General features: G+C 43.0%; 1 protein-coding gene across 1 annotated transcript; it reads left to right on the forward strand.

Moving 5' to 3' along the window:
* Positions 1-5,687: 5,687 nt before the first annotated feature.
* LOC148521820 (gastrin/cholecystokinin-like peptide) lies at positions 5,688-13,852 on the forward strand. The gene is made up of 4 exons (XM_088474756.1): positions 5,688-5,758; positions 10,576-10,740; positions 12,466-12,675; positions 13,712-13,852. The coding sequence occupies exons 2-4, from the start codon at positions 10,623-10,625 to the stop codon at positions 13,816-13,818; spliced, it is 435 nt and encodes a 144-aa protein (XP_088330882.1). The 5' UTR covers positions 5,688-5,758; positions 10,576-10,622; the 3' UTR covers positions 13,819-13,852.
* The last annotated feature ends 1,433 nt before the right edge of the window (positions 13,853-15,285 follow it).

Here is a 15,285-nt window from a genome sequence, read left to right on the forward strand (position 1 = left end):
CCCGGCCACTTAGTTTGTGGAGGAAAGATAATCAGCGCGGCTGTCTGTCGCACTGATTTTCCTTGAAGCCCTTGAAATAAGCAGCCGGGGAGCATCCTGTGCATGTTTCCCGGCAGCCAGAGGTGGGGGTGGGGCGTCACTGGGTGAGGGGAGGGAGTAAGGTACCTCCTCTTCCGTTCCACTTCCCAGCTGTCTCGCGCGGTCTCTCTCTACACTGGCAGCAATCAGCAGCATAAGGTGATCCCTACGGTGGCGATGACACAGATTCCCGGAGCCGGAGGCTCCCCCTGGGATGATGTCTAGATGCCCTTCACGCCTTCTCCTGGTAGCCAGAATTACCTGGAACTTACATGGAGGTAAGAAGTCCGGGGGGTCCTACTACAAGGCCACTGACTGCCTGTCCAGGTGAGATGAGACTACAAGTCCCAGCACACCTTGTCAACTGGATGTGCTGGGACTTGTAGTGCCATCACAACTAGAGAGCCCCTGAAAAACAAAGTGCACACATATACTGTGTGTGTGTGTATATGTATATATGTGTGTGTGTGTATATATATATATGGAGTATATACGCAGTGTATGTATGTGTGTATGTATAAATATATATATATGTCAATATGTGTGTATAAACAACAAGATCAATTAAGCGCTTCTTTGTCTGGAATATATATATATATATATATATACACACACACACACAACTTCAAACAGTGGGCCTGATTCAGAGCCGCTCGTAAGCGGCCGCTCGTTCGCTCCAAGCGATGTTCGCACATCTGCGCATGCGTATGGGTCGTAATGCGCATGCGCCACCCAGTCAGTGTGGTCTGAAATCGTGTGTTCGCAAAATAGCGAACGCCTGCTAATTTGAGTGACAGGATGAGGCGTTTGTGGGTGGTAACAGGGGAAGGTGCTTGAAAACGGGGAGTGGAGATCCGAACGCAGGCGTGCCAAACGGTCAAAACGGGCGTTTTAAGGGTGTGCATAATTAACAAAGCAGCGTCATTGACCACGTCACTTGGTTGTCTTTTAGTCTGAACTGCTCGCATGATTGCGGTAGGAAAATGCTACCACAAGAATAGAGAGCAGTTCATACGCCTTTCTATGTACTCGATTAATCTGATAAATAGCGGAGATGACGTATGATGCGAGCGGCCAAGGGGCGTCTTTACAAAATAGCGAGCGCATGTTTTGTTCACTCGCTCAGACATAGAGGCGTCAACAGACCGCAAAGAGCGAGCGCTCAATTTAAATAGCCAGCCCCTTTTTCTGAACGAGCGTGTGCAAATAGCGTCCGGCTCTGAATCAGGCCCTGTGTTCAAAAAAATGTCCAAAGGCAATCTTGTGTCAGAAATTTTCTTTCTTCAAAAATCCACCCCGTTTTGATATTTCATCAAAACAAAGGGAAAGAATATATGGTTGAAAGGATGATAGTATTTAAATATTTCAAATTCCTATCTCCTACTTACATGTAGGATTGGGGAAATTTTCTCCTTCTCAGTGATGAGGTTTATCCTCCTCTTTAAATTTTTTTCATGTAAGTGTTATAATCCTCACGTGAACATACAAATAGGTCCTCAATTCCTTCCAGCAGCACAGAGGAAGCCGGTGGTGTACGCAGCCGCCCGGCGCTGACACACCACCGTGTACTAAGCATTAGAGAGAGATAAAGTGGATGGAGATAAAGTACCAGCCAATCAGCTCCTGTCATTTTACAGACTGACAGGAGCTGATTGGTTGGTACTTTATCTTCATTCACTTTAACTCTTTCCAGGGCTTGGTACTGTGCATTGTGATCTGCAGTGACTTAGTCGGTGCTGCCCGTGGCTGAGGGTAAGGGGGAGACTGGGAGCTCCTCTCTATATTCCGCTCTTCAGCGGCTGCAAGTTGAAGTGGCGGCAACTAGTAGTTCTGCTGTGTGAGTCTGGCAGGTCAGGGCAGATGTTTGTAGGGCGGCATGGGCAATGAATGTGTTTGAGTTTTATTTCCTGTAGGGACAATTGTGTTTTATTTTTTCTCCTGTGAGGGCTATTGTGTTTTACGTGCAACCTCTACTCCCGGTTAACAACACCAGGGCCTCTTGCTTGTTTTGCCCCCCAGGCTGAAAGTTGCCAGCCACCCCTGATAGGAATACTCAGATGGACGATTATTGAAGGATCTTCATCCACCGCTGCGTGTTTGTACACACTTGCTTGGATCTGCGAATCCTATGGTGGGTGTCTCAATTAATTTCCTGGCAGGTGCATGCATTAGCGTATAATTGCACAGCAGTTGCGTACACGATAGCAGCTGCAATTGCATTAGCATACATATCTGAATCAGGCCCTTTCAAGCCAAGATGAGACTATCAACGTGGAGTGTGACAACAAAGGTACAATTGACTTGTCTTACAGCACTAAGCACCATGGACAGTGGAAGAAGCATCATTTCCTCATGCTTTAACAATGTCAGCCAAACAGAAAGGTGACTAAAGGTCTGTGTACCAGGAAAAGCTCCATTTATACAAATACCTTTTTAATTCTCCAGGAGACCTTTTCAAACTGCAATTTTTTTCTTACACATGATCTCAGATGACTAAGAACTGATAACAGACCTGCTTACCGATCACTCTGTGGGAGATATGGGAGCCAATCAACATCCTGCACGAGTGACACAGGCCAGACATGACAGACATGCTATTAACCTCTTCACTCACCAACCATATAGTTTGCACTAATAAACAAACTCTGTGGAAGTAACTTGCACTGCAAGTGAAATTGAGTAAATATGGATGGAGCATGTATCTTCTATTTAGTAAAATTTTTAATTTTTTTCATTTTTACATCTGATTATGGGCCTGATTCACTACCGATCGCAACTGCATATGCAATGGCGATTACACACGCAGTTCAACTGTGATAGTATGCTAATTCATTGCGGTCACTATGTCGCCGACGCAGCACAACATAAGGATGCCCACTTTACCTTATACACATCCGTGATGTCCCACAAGACTGCAAAACCATTGATACAATCGAGTACCATCCCAGCCTCGCACATACTTGTACAAGCCATGACCTTACTCAAAAATTGCTAACTTCATTGCACGCTATGAGTACTCAGGCTGCGTATGGCATCGCAGTGGCTAATTTATGTATGTCCATGCAACGGCATTCAAACGTACTGACATGCCTGTGTTCCGCCGACCCCCCCTCCCCGTTGCCTCCCACAAATGGCAATTCCTGTCAATCACTCTGCGATGGTTCTGCATAGTCACTGCGATTGCAGTTCCGATCACAGTGGCCGGTTCGCGCACGTTCACTTCGATGCATACGCATGTGCAATACGCAACAATCGGTTGATTGCATGTGTATTAGCAACTGAGATCCAAGCTGAATCAGGTCCTATGTCCTAATACCATTTAAGTACAATGCTCTATAATGCATAACCCTTGTTTCAGGGATTGGTAAATCACTCCAAATGTCTCTAACAAACATGATTTATCTGTAGTTTATAAATCAGCTAATTACCTCCTACTTCATTCATACATTAGACCTGCAAACGTAACTAATAAATTCTTTAGTCTTTCTTTCCACTATAATAAAGTACTTCTATAAGACACAAAGCATAATGACTGTTTGCAGCAGGTATAAAAATTTCAGAGCAGAGATGATAACTCACAACATATTAGGTGATCAAGCAGCGTGTCCTCTCTGAGCAGGCCGTCCTCAGTGCTGGATACAGACACAGAAACAACTTGACCCTGAGCTTTCAGTTTGTACGAGTGGTAGAAGACAGCAGTATAATGAAACTGGCAACTCGTAACTATGATGCGATTAGGAATTCAAGGGTTAATAGTAACAACATGGTTGGATAACCTCATCAAACTTAAAGGCAAACAATAATGAATATGAATGATAAAAGAGAACTTTTTCTTGTATGTTGTATGCATAGGGGTTACTGGGCCCAAAGCAAAATTTTCAATGCTCAGTGTCTGCCCAACAATGACAGGGAACCAAGTAAGCAGAGCCCTTCCTTGCACTGCTTTGGATATACAGAGTCACTATGTTTGTGCTGAAAATGTGAAGTTACTAGAAACTGACACCTTAATTATTGGCTCCTCTCTGCTTAGTCATAAATATAGAGAGTCGTTACTAGCTGGGTGGTTACAGGAACCTCAAGGTACATATGATGGTAAGGAGAGAACAGAAAAACTGCAGCCACCAGCCACAGGGACAAACACAGGCTTTCTTGAGTGGGATTTCCAAGCCATGTCGTCAGTCCGGGCAACTGGAAACCCTCTGTGTGTGCGCCTGAGCTGAGTTTTTAATTATGGCATTTTTTCTTTTCTTACAGCTATATTAGTCAAACAAGGGTGGACCTGACAGACTGTTGTGGACACTGATTGCTACAATAATAATATAGTTCTGCATTTGAATAAAAAAAGAGCAACATTTGACAAAAATTAGTGATGTAATCTTCATACTGCTTTGCCATTGTGCGCTGTACTTGTATGCAGGGGTGAATTGAACACCCACATTTTTTTCAGGTTTTTTTTACTGAATTTTATGTAGTTTAATGACTCATGTACTCTGAAAATAAAGCATAGATCAAATAAACAATAGGACATAAACAAAATGAGTATGCTTTATTTTGTTTTAACAAAATTGTATCTAATTGTTTGACTAATCAAAGCAGCCATCTTTTGCAGATGTAACCGCTGGACACATGCATTTTTTCTACAGTGGAAATCAAATATTGTTCAGGGCTTTCTTCCTAATACTGTTGCAGAAGTTCCACAAACTTGTCGCTCTTTTAGGTTGCTTTTATTTCACCCTTCTGTCCAGTTAATCCCAAACCAGCTCGGTGGTGTTTAAGTCTGGAACCTGTGCTGGCCTTTCCATGATCTGGACCCTACTGTCTTGTTATTTTCCTCAATGGTAGTTCTCACATAGCCCGGAGGTATGTTTTTAGTCATTATCTTCCCCTGACCAACTAGGCTTGGACCAGTGGGTATTGCACGATGCCAGTCTGTGCAAGACATAAACTCTGGATCCAACAAAAAGAGCCCCTAACTATTACCCTTCCTCCTCAATGTTTGACAAACTGAAGAACCATCCACACAGGGAGCACAAAAACCCTGTGTGAACCAAAGATTTAAAATTTGTATTCATTAGTCCATAAGACCTTCTCTTCCATTCTGCAGTAGTCCACTGTTGTTGCTTCATGGCCCAGGGAAGCCTCTTTCTTATTTTGCCATGTTAGCAATTGCTTTCTTACTGCCTCTTGACCAGTCAAACCTGCAACTCGAAGTATTGTCTTCTCAGTTGAAACTGACACTTGCTTACTTTTACCAGTCTTAAGCTATGCTTGAAGCTGTAATGTTAGCTGCCTATTAAACAAGCTGTTAACTCTTGGAAACTTGTCTTCTGAAGCTGTTGTGACTTTGGGTCTGCCAGACCTCTTCTTGTTAGAGTTTCTTCCAGTTTACATCCCACGGGCCGGTATGACTTAAGCCCTGGAGGGGCCGCCAGCTGCTTACAGCCACATGCTGCATACACATGCCTGGCAGTCAGGAGACAGAGGATCCTCTATGGCTGCTCCTTTTGTGTTACAAATAAACAGAGCAGCCGATCAGCATCTTCTGCCAGTCTGACAGCTGCAGCAGTCTTGTAAATGTAGCTGGAACCATCTATAAATCAGCTATCCATCAAATAGAGTGCAGGAGGGAGGCTGCAAGGACTGGAGAAACAGCAAGGAACAGAAGAAGCCAGAAGGCATGGTGAGTAACTTGTCTGGGTCACCCATAGATCTGAGGTCTGGTTCTTCTAAGGAACAGGAGAGTTCTTCTCAGAACTAGGCTTGATTATCAATTTAGGGAGGAGGGTTGCAGATTTTGGGTACAGGTGCTTTGTTTTTTTGGGGGGGGTTGGCATTTAATACAGAACTCACTTTATTATTCATTATAAATGTATGTTCGCACCATGTACATAGATGCTCCGCTAGAATGAGTGACAGGACAAGCCGTTCGTGGGTGGAGACGGGTTGGTCGATGGAAATGGAGGTGTGGTGGTGCGAACGCAGACGTGTCTGTTCGTCTGAACACCGTTTCAGGGGCGTGCATAATTAAGACACAGCATCAAAATTCACATCACATGCTGAATTACACACAGCAGCACTCACGGTGCTTGCGGTAGGGTATGGTCAGCCACAAGTGCTGCGTATGGGTCCGATGTTACTCGATGTTACCGATTGTTTAATACACTTCCTGGAGATGACGTATGTTACAAAGGGAAAGTGGGCATCTTGTGTCAGGCTGATGGGCATCTAAATGCATACCACGATCGCATGGCAAGACATAGTGGGCGTGCTAATGTCTTGCTAGCGATCACAGGATTTGCATACCCAGGCTGCTGACGGCTGCGTGCGAATGCATCCTAGCGAACAGGTCTGAATCAGGCCTTTTCTTCCTGGTCTTTACCACTGCCACTGGGAACACAGAGAACGTGTTGCACAGAAGTGGAGGCAGCAGCCTAGTATCCTGTGGAAATTCTGCATGAACATCAGTCACTGGGGACGTACAGCATCGGAACGGCCCCTCAGTCCGCAGGTAGGATTCTCACAGCCACAACAGTAGAGGGTCTGACAGGGTCTCGCTGTGATGCTACTCATGGAGTAGGGGTGGGAAGTCGAAGACACCCCCTGATGTTCTAGTATTAATACAGCACATTATACTGAGAAGAAAGACTCCAATCACTGCATAGATACAAGACATAGAATCCATGGAAGACATAAATATCAGGGGTCACCACCAAACCCCATTGCACCCCTCTAGCTGTCCCTGTGAGGACCAGTTCCTAATTCATTGTACCCCCAATGTGACAACAATCCCCCAGTAACCTCCTTACTCACTCTACTCCTCCCCATAACTCCTACCCCTCCCATGTAATCCCCTCAATTACTCTGCTCCCCCATCACTGCTAATCCCCCTCTAACCTCCTGACTCACTTTGCTCCTCCACATAACCCCGTCACTCTCACTACTCCCCCATTATTCCTAACCCCCCTGTAACTCCCTCACTAAATCTGCTCCCCCTAACACTCATAGACTCCCTGTAACCTCCTCACTCACTCTGCTCCTCCCATCACTCCTAACCCCCCTGTAACCACCTCACTCTGTTCCCCCATCACTGCTAATCCCCCTGTAATCCCCTCCATCACTCTGCTCCCCTCATCACTCCTAATCCCCCTGTAACCACCTCACTCACTGTTCCCCCATCACTGCCAATCCCCCTCTAATCCCCTCCATCACTGTGCTCCCCTCATCACTCCTAACTACCCTGTAACCACCTCACTCACTCTGTTCCCCCATGACTCAACCCCCTCACTCACTCTGCTCCTCTCATCACTGCTAATCCCCCTGTAACCACCTCACTCACTCTGCTCCTCCCATCACTGCTAAACCCTCTGAACCCACCTAGCTCACTCTGCTCCCCTCATCACTCCTAACCCCCCTATAATCCTCTCACACACTCTGCTCCTCCCATCACTCCTAACCTCCCTGTAACTCCCTCACTCACTCTGCTCCTCCCATCACTGCTAATCCCCCTGTAACCCCCTGACTCACTCTACTCCCCCATCACTGCTGATCCCCCTGTAATCCCCTGACTCACTCTACTCCCCCATCACTCCTAATCCCCCTGCAACCCTGTAACTCTCTCTGTATATATCATTTACTTATTTATGTATTACCAGTTATTTATATAGTGCACACAAATTCTGCAGCGCTTTACAGAGAATATAGACAATCAGTATGCATTGTGAGGTCCCTGTATTGGGCTGTGCTTGCTGTCTGCCCTATACGGCAGTTACTGGATGATTGCTGTACTGTATGGTGGACATTTGTATGCAGTCTACATTTTATGGCTATCACTAAAATGTTGTTTTTATTTTATGGCAGTAACTTGGATACTTTATGTCCTGTATGACAGTCACTGGGATGCTGTGTGTATTGTATGGTAGTTACTGACATGCAGGCTGTCCTGTATAGCGGTCACTGGGATGTTGTCTTTCCTGCATTGCGGCAACATGGCTGCCATCTGTCCTGAACTGGAGTCACACGGATGCTGCCTTTGCTGTATTGTGGTCACATGGAGAATCTCTGTACTGTATTGTTGTTAAGGCAAGGGATTTGATAATCCCACCTAGGTTTCTATATGGACCCGCCTACAGTTTATTTGGCCCTGCCTACGTGAGGCCACTTTAAGTTCCCAATCTGCCACTGGCCACAGGTGTATAAAATCAAGCACATAGCTATGCAGTCCCAATTTGCAAACATTTGTGATACAAAATGGGTTGTTCTGAAGAGCTCAGTGACTTCAAGCATGGTACTTTGATAGCCTGCCACCTTTGCAAAAAGTCGGTTCATGAAATGTCATCCCTGCTGAATATTCCACGGTCAACTGTAAGTGATATTGTGAGAAAGTGGAAGCATTAATGAACAACAGCAACTCAGCCATGAAGTGGAAGACCACGTAAAAATCAGAGGGGGGTCAATGACTGCTAAGACGCATTGTGTGTAAAAATTGCTAACACTCTGCTGATTCCATAGCTGAAGAGTTCCAAACTTCCACTGGCATTAATGTAAGCACAAAAACTGTGCGGCAGGAGCTTAATGGAATAGGTTTCCATGGCCGAGCAGCTGCATGCAAGCCTCATATCACCGAGTCAAATGTAAAGCATCGGATGGAGTGGTGTAAAGCACACAGACACTGAACGTGTAATGTGGAGTGACGAGTTCTCTGTTGGGCAGTCAGATGGGCGAGTCTGGGTTTGGCGGATGCCGGGAGAACATTACCTGCCTGACTGCATTGTGCCTACTGTGAAGTTTGGTGGAGGAGAGGTAATGGTATGGTGCTGTTTTTTCAGGCAATCTTAATGCTTAAGCATACCAAGACATTTTGGACAATGCTATGCTTCCAACTTTGTGGCAACAGTTTGGGGAAGGCCCTTTACTCTTCCAACATGACTGTGCCCCAGTGCACAAAGTAAGGACTATAAAGATATGGTTTGATGAGTTCGGTGTTGAAGAACTTGACTGGCCCGCACCCCATCGAGCACCTTTGGGATGAACTGGAACGGAGATTGCGAGCCGAACCTTCTCGTCCAACATCAGTGCCTGACCTCATAAATACTCTACAGAATGAATGGGCACACATTCAGACAGAAACACTCCAAAATCTTGAGGAAAGCCTTTCCGAAAAGAGTGGAAGCTGTAATAGCTGCAAAAGCAGTACAAACTCCATATATGGGGCATATTCAATTGTGTGCGAGAATAGCAAAAAACCTGCACCTGCGAGATTTTCCTGCAGGTGCAGGTTTTTGCTATTCTATTAGGTGCGTGTGTTTTAAAAAACACGCACCTGGAGGTTTTTTTTTCACGCACCTCCTGAGCAAGCATGATTTTTCCTAAAATCGATGATTTAAGTAAAAATCACCGGGACTTGTTCTGACGCCCCTGCGGCACCCCCCACTGAGGACTAATTAAGCAATTGGTAGTATCCAATTAGCTTAATTAGTCCTTACTCACCTTCCTCAGCGCTGTCTTCTGCATCTTCTTCTGCATCCAGCGTAGGGAGCAGGCTCTTCTGCAGCAGGGTGAGTATGTCAGTGTGTATGGTGTATGTAAGTGTGTATGAGTGAGTGAGTGAGTGTGTGTGCATGAGTGTGTGTGACCCCCGGTGCGGTGTGTGTGGCCCCCCTGGAATCGGCGCTGAGAGAACTACATATCCCAGCAGCCCTTGCTCCTCCCATCAGCGCCCGGGACACCCAGCAGCCCCCTCTCCAGTAAGAAGAGAGACGGGAAGCCACTGGGAGCCGTGGAGACCCCCTGCCAGGTATCATTATCCACCCGCAGCTGCTGGGGAGGGTTAGGTTAGGGGCTCCTGGGGGGGACAGGGTCAGCCCCCCCCCCGGGAGGGTTAGGGTCACGCTAGGGGGAGGGGGGTTAGGCACCCCCAGGGGGGGTGGAGGTTAGGGTTAGGCACCCCCCAGGAGGGTTAGGTTTAGGGTGCGGGGAGGGGGGGGGTCATGTTTAGGCACTTACAGGGGGAGGTTAGGGTTAGGCACTAGGGAGGGAGGTTAGGCACCCCTAAAGGAGGGTTTATGGGGGGAGAGGGTTAGGGATAGTGAAAAAACTTACCTGTCAGGATCTGCTGTTGCCGGTGTTCCGGCATCAGGATTTGAACACATACCGATTCCCTTCTGATTAACTTAAAATAGAACTTCTCTTTTTTTATATCAGGGACTCACTGTTTGGGCCTTTACTATAAGGTACCTTTGCTGGAAATCTAATGGTGAGCCCCCTGTCCTTGTGGACAAAGTAATTACTGTATTTATACTTTTCTGAGCCTTAACTACGAGAAATTAGTCTTGAAAACGTCATGACATGACTGAAAATGAGTCTGAAATTGTCCACAAATGTGAACAGGTCTGGTATCCAAGTGTCAAGTAATCAAATTGATTTCTTCAGCTATATTTGTACATCTTCTATTGCGTTATGTGATCCTCTTGACAAATAGTTAATCTCCATCTCTCTTAGGGCAGAGGGTGCACTGACATCATTAGGAGAAAGGGCACAGGAAAGTGATGGCTATAGGTGGGAGGAGACAGCCTCCAGTGTCCAGAATAAAAAGATGCTCCAAAGCTGCAGAAAGACAGAGCATCTCCTGCCCAACCATCCAACTCAGAAACAGGAACAGCACAGGTGAGGCACACACAGTAGGGGGCGATGAAGTTTTTATTTTTGTTTTAGAATATGTTATGCTCTGTGTATACATTCTCTCTCATCAACTTTTAAAAGAAAGGTATATTTTAATCTAAAATAAAACCTTATTACATGGGCATACTTTTTTTTGCAAGTCTATAATGCTTTTTCTGTCTTATACTGTAAAATGACATTATTATAGGTATAGGGAACCTGTGACTTCTAATTCAGTAACTGGTTCAGCAAATGATTACCTCTAAATGATTGTATGGCTCATAGTTGCATCTGCTTGGATGGGTTTCCATGTACCGATAATTTTTTCAGTAAACTGGCATATTCTGGGGATAACTTGCAGGTTTCCTCTGTCAGGGCCATATGCCACATTTTGTATCCCTAGAGAATTGTTTTTTTTTTTTTATCTTTAATTTCTTTTTGTAAATATTAAGAACAAAGATCAGTAACATCATCCTGACTCTGCTATCCCAACGTCTGTTCTCTGATCTTTTGCTCTGGATAAACTGTACTACTTTGTGATTGGATTGGAGAAATTTAGATTTAATTTCGTTTTCAATTATGTGTTGATAAAAATGCTGATTGTAACTAAATAGTCAGTAAAATATAATTACATGGGTTGGTAATCCTAACTCCCAAAAAGCAAACACGGTAATTCAAAAATATAACTTAATGGCGAAATTATCATTATTTAATTTGGTTTAATTAAATGAGTGTCTGACACGTTTCCATCAACAAAAATATATGTGTATATAATACTGGATAGTAATAAAATAATGATTTTACTATTGACAAGTTAAAGCTGAATATATCTAGGTTAGTTTAAACTAACTATCATATGCCTGTATTTGATCAGTTTTTTTTATTATGTTTTCATGTAGGAAAACGCATCAAATTCAGATTGAAAATATCGCAAATAATGTGTTTATACCCAAATGGGACTTTTTAAGTATTCTACACACCTATAATGGTGCATATCCATTACACAAGTGTAGAACGACTGTATGATTACAACATCGCAATCGTTCAATCGTTTATCATCCTGTGCAGTGGATAATGTGCCCACACTGGACGATATGTTGTTCAGTGCAGGCACCCTCCCTCATCCCCGAACATGCTCAACCAATCGATATGTTCAGGCGATGAAAGATGCCGGCAATGAACAGCGGGAGCACGCATCGCTGGTCGTTGCCGGCATATTCACTGCACGATTAATGAACGATAACGATGTCGTAATCGTTCAAACGCGAATTTTTCTCGTGTAGTGGATATGCGCCTTTAGTTTGGTAATCTAATTTTGTATGTAAGATGGTTTTGTGCTTCTTCCTTTAAGGGGTTCTCCAATGTATAAAGTTAATACCTGTTGCCAGTGATTTAGGACAATACATCGATAGTAGTACATGATTCCAGCAGCTGTACGTCTTGAACTTGCATTCTAAATCCTTCAACCCTGTACATTTCTTACAGAGTGATAGGGACTCTTACAATATATAACCTAACCAATATTTTACAGACCTGGTCACAGAAGAATCAGAATTCACTGCCAATGTAATTTATTGGTGAGAAACATAACAAACGTACGGAAGGATCAGATTTTAAAGAACAATTTTATGAACTAGACTTTAGAACTGGAAAAAGAAAACTAGACATTAGATGGACTAAATGGCTTATTTCTGCAGACAAATGCTGTATCTTTATAATTTTACATTACAGAGATGGACAAGAAAGTTTGCGTCTGTGTGCTGCTAGCAATGCTTGCCACAGCAACCCTCTGTAGGCCAATGACAGAACTGGAATCGGCAAGGTACGGCCCCCAGCAGAAGAGGTCCTCCCCTTCTGAAGTCAGCAGACGGGACCTCTTGGCATCAATGACTCATGAACAGAAGCAACGGATATCACAGCTTCTTCCTCAGCTGCTTGCAGGTAAGGTGCAGCAACAAAATGGTAACTATTATTATCCTTTATTTATATGGCGCCACAAGGGTTCCGCAGCGCCTTACACAGTACATAAGCTAATGAGCACACAAGAAAACAGTAATTAACAGTACCAAACAATGCAGGACAAGGACATGATTTATAAACTTTGCTGCATTAGCGATCAGAACACAAATAAGTAGCAGGGCAACAGCAGCAAAGTGTTAGGTGCTGCTGTGGGGAGTTAGGAGTAAATGATACTATAAGTAAAGGTAGGAAAAGCACATGAGGGAAGAGAGCCCTGCTCGTGAGAGCTTACATTCTAAAGGGCCATAAATTCACCCACTAGCTCTCCAAATATTTAATTACAAATGCTCCTAGAAAAATGTCATCACCTTTATCAGTGTGCATAAAGTGAACATGTTGCCTACATGGAACACAGTAAAGGCCCTTTGGTTGCTGAACGAGTATGCAGTCTATTATGATAGACAATCTTCAATAATTTTCTTGCACAAAATGTTTTCCAAAAATGAGTGAAGACACTGTTAGTGAAGTGCCTGTGCCTAAACATTGTGGAGGTATTTTGAGGTCATCTCACAAAAGTCTTTGGACTTTCTAGCAAGTGACATCACTGTAATGCCTGACAAATATTAATTAGGTAGGTGTGCCCTGGCTCCTAGAGAGGTGAGGGGCTACTTTCTCATAAGCAACGCTCTCAGTGACTATTAGTTATAGAACTGTAAGGTTCCGTTCATTGCTTCATAAGTCTCACTTACATAGTTTGCTGTTGTGTAAATAGAATTGATCCCTGTTACGCATTACAGTGCAATAAATCTGGCAAAGATTTGTTTTGAATGAGGCACATATATCTTTAGTATTATTTTCACAACTGCCCACTGTTTGGGAGATATGAGGGAATTGAAATGGTTGCAGCACAGACAGCACTATTCTTTACTCCTTATTCTTTACTCCTTATTCTTTACTCAGGTTCGAATATCATCCTTGCAATGTTTTAGTATTGATGTTTATTATTTGTACACCACAGAAATGTCCAATGCTGAAGGCCACCTTCACTCCATGAATGATCGGGATTATGCTGGATGGATGGATTTTGGCCGCAGAAGTTCAGAAGATCAGGTCCCAACATCTTAAACATGTATTTCCCTTTTACTGCTGTGATGCCCAAGTGGGGGAACAATAATGATATTAAATTATTGATCTGAGAAATAAAGTTTGTTTTGGTTTCTGATAAGAATTACAATGTTAATGGGTGGCGACTAGGGCTATCAATCACTCTAAATAAATTAGCCACATATAAAAAAGGATGGCAAAACTATATCATTATTTTATTCTTCAATATTAAACTAATTAAAATGTCACTGCTGGCATGTTTTTTTAAGGCAGTGTCATACTATTTATTTCATAAACTAGTCACTTGATATATCAAGTATATCCAGTCTGCATACTAATATTATAGTGTATAACATCATTAGCTTGTATTAGCATTACATTGCTCCTGCAGATCCCCTACAGTTTAAGATGCTTTAAAAATATTTCATGATTTTTCCACCAACACCCAATCACATTTACAGTAATATCAAGGTGAATAGCTCATTAGATCACCAACGCTACCTCAACCTTGATCGCTATTACCCTCTCACACTATTATAACTTCAAACAAGAAAAAACTGCTAAGAATAGATGCACATTCCCATTTTATTTTATAATGCACAGGTCAATGGTTATATTATATTTTATATATTTTATATTTAACTTCCATTTAAGTCACAAACTTTGCTTGGTTCAGCTCTGTGATATACAGTTCATATTTACACAAATTAAGCAGAGTATTCCAAAAAAAACAACTGCACTGTTGCCTTAAAAACTGCACCCCATTTTTAGATGGAATACTTCATCAGAACTCTTTAGTTGACATGGATAAAAGTCTTTGCCAACAATACAAACCAGGAGATTCAGAGACAATGCCAGGAAGGATTTCATTCAGTCTACGACATCCCAATTAAAACAAAGTGAACTCACTGTTCTGGAAAATCAAACAGTTGTGATAATACTAAATAACAAAAAGATGTGACATCTTTTTGTTATTTAGTAGTACTATCAAGTTAACCATTTACGCTTCCATTTAATACATTGATTAATGGTGTGCTTTTTAGAATATAGTAGTATAAATCTTATTAATGCTTCATTTTTTGTTACACTGACGTGTATACTGATTTGTGATTGTGTTGTCTTTTGAGAGTTGTCGGCTCTAACACCAACAGTTGCTGGGGAATTTTATAATTCAGTGTCTATTGTGATTTTTAGTTTATTCATTACAGTAGGTAAAATATTGCGTATGTTTGCTCTCATATTGTGAGGTGCTAACAAAAATAAGCAATGTTTCTTACCTGTAAGATCCTAAGGAGTGTCATTGAGCAAGGGCCCTATAGGACTAGACTAATTCATATGGGAAGCGATTCTATATTTTGTGTTTTCTTTTTTACCTTGTTTCAACTAAAAGCCCACTTCCATAATTTTCCAGAACTACATTCCATCATCCAGCTCAAATAAATAAAATAGCGCTTTATGAGGCTTGTTTTCAACCACTTTATCATATAA

This window comes from Taudactylus pleione, unplaced genomic scaffold (genome assembly GCF_031769625.1).
Source record: "Taudactylus pleione unplaced genomic scaffold, aTauple2 ptg000155l, whole genome shotgun sequence".
Taxonomy (NCBI): domain Eukaryota; kingdom Metazoa; phylum Chordata; class Amphibia; order Anura; family Myobatrachidae; genus Taudactylus; species Taudactylus pleione.

Coding starts and splice junctions, on each gene's coding strand:
- LOC148521820 (XM_088474756.1), top strand. CDS start 10,623: ATGGCTATAGGTGGGAGGAGACAGCCTCCAGTGTCCAGAATAAAAAGA. Junction 10,741..12,465: donor CAGAAACAGGAACAGCACAG/GTGAGGCACACA, acceptor TTTACATTACAG/AGATGGACAAGAAAGTTTGC. Junction 12,676..13,711: donor TCTTCCTCAGCTGCTTGCAG/GTAAGGTGCAGC, acceptor TGTACACCACAG/AAATGTCCAATGCTGAAGGC.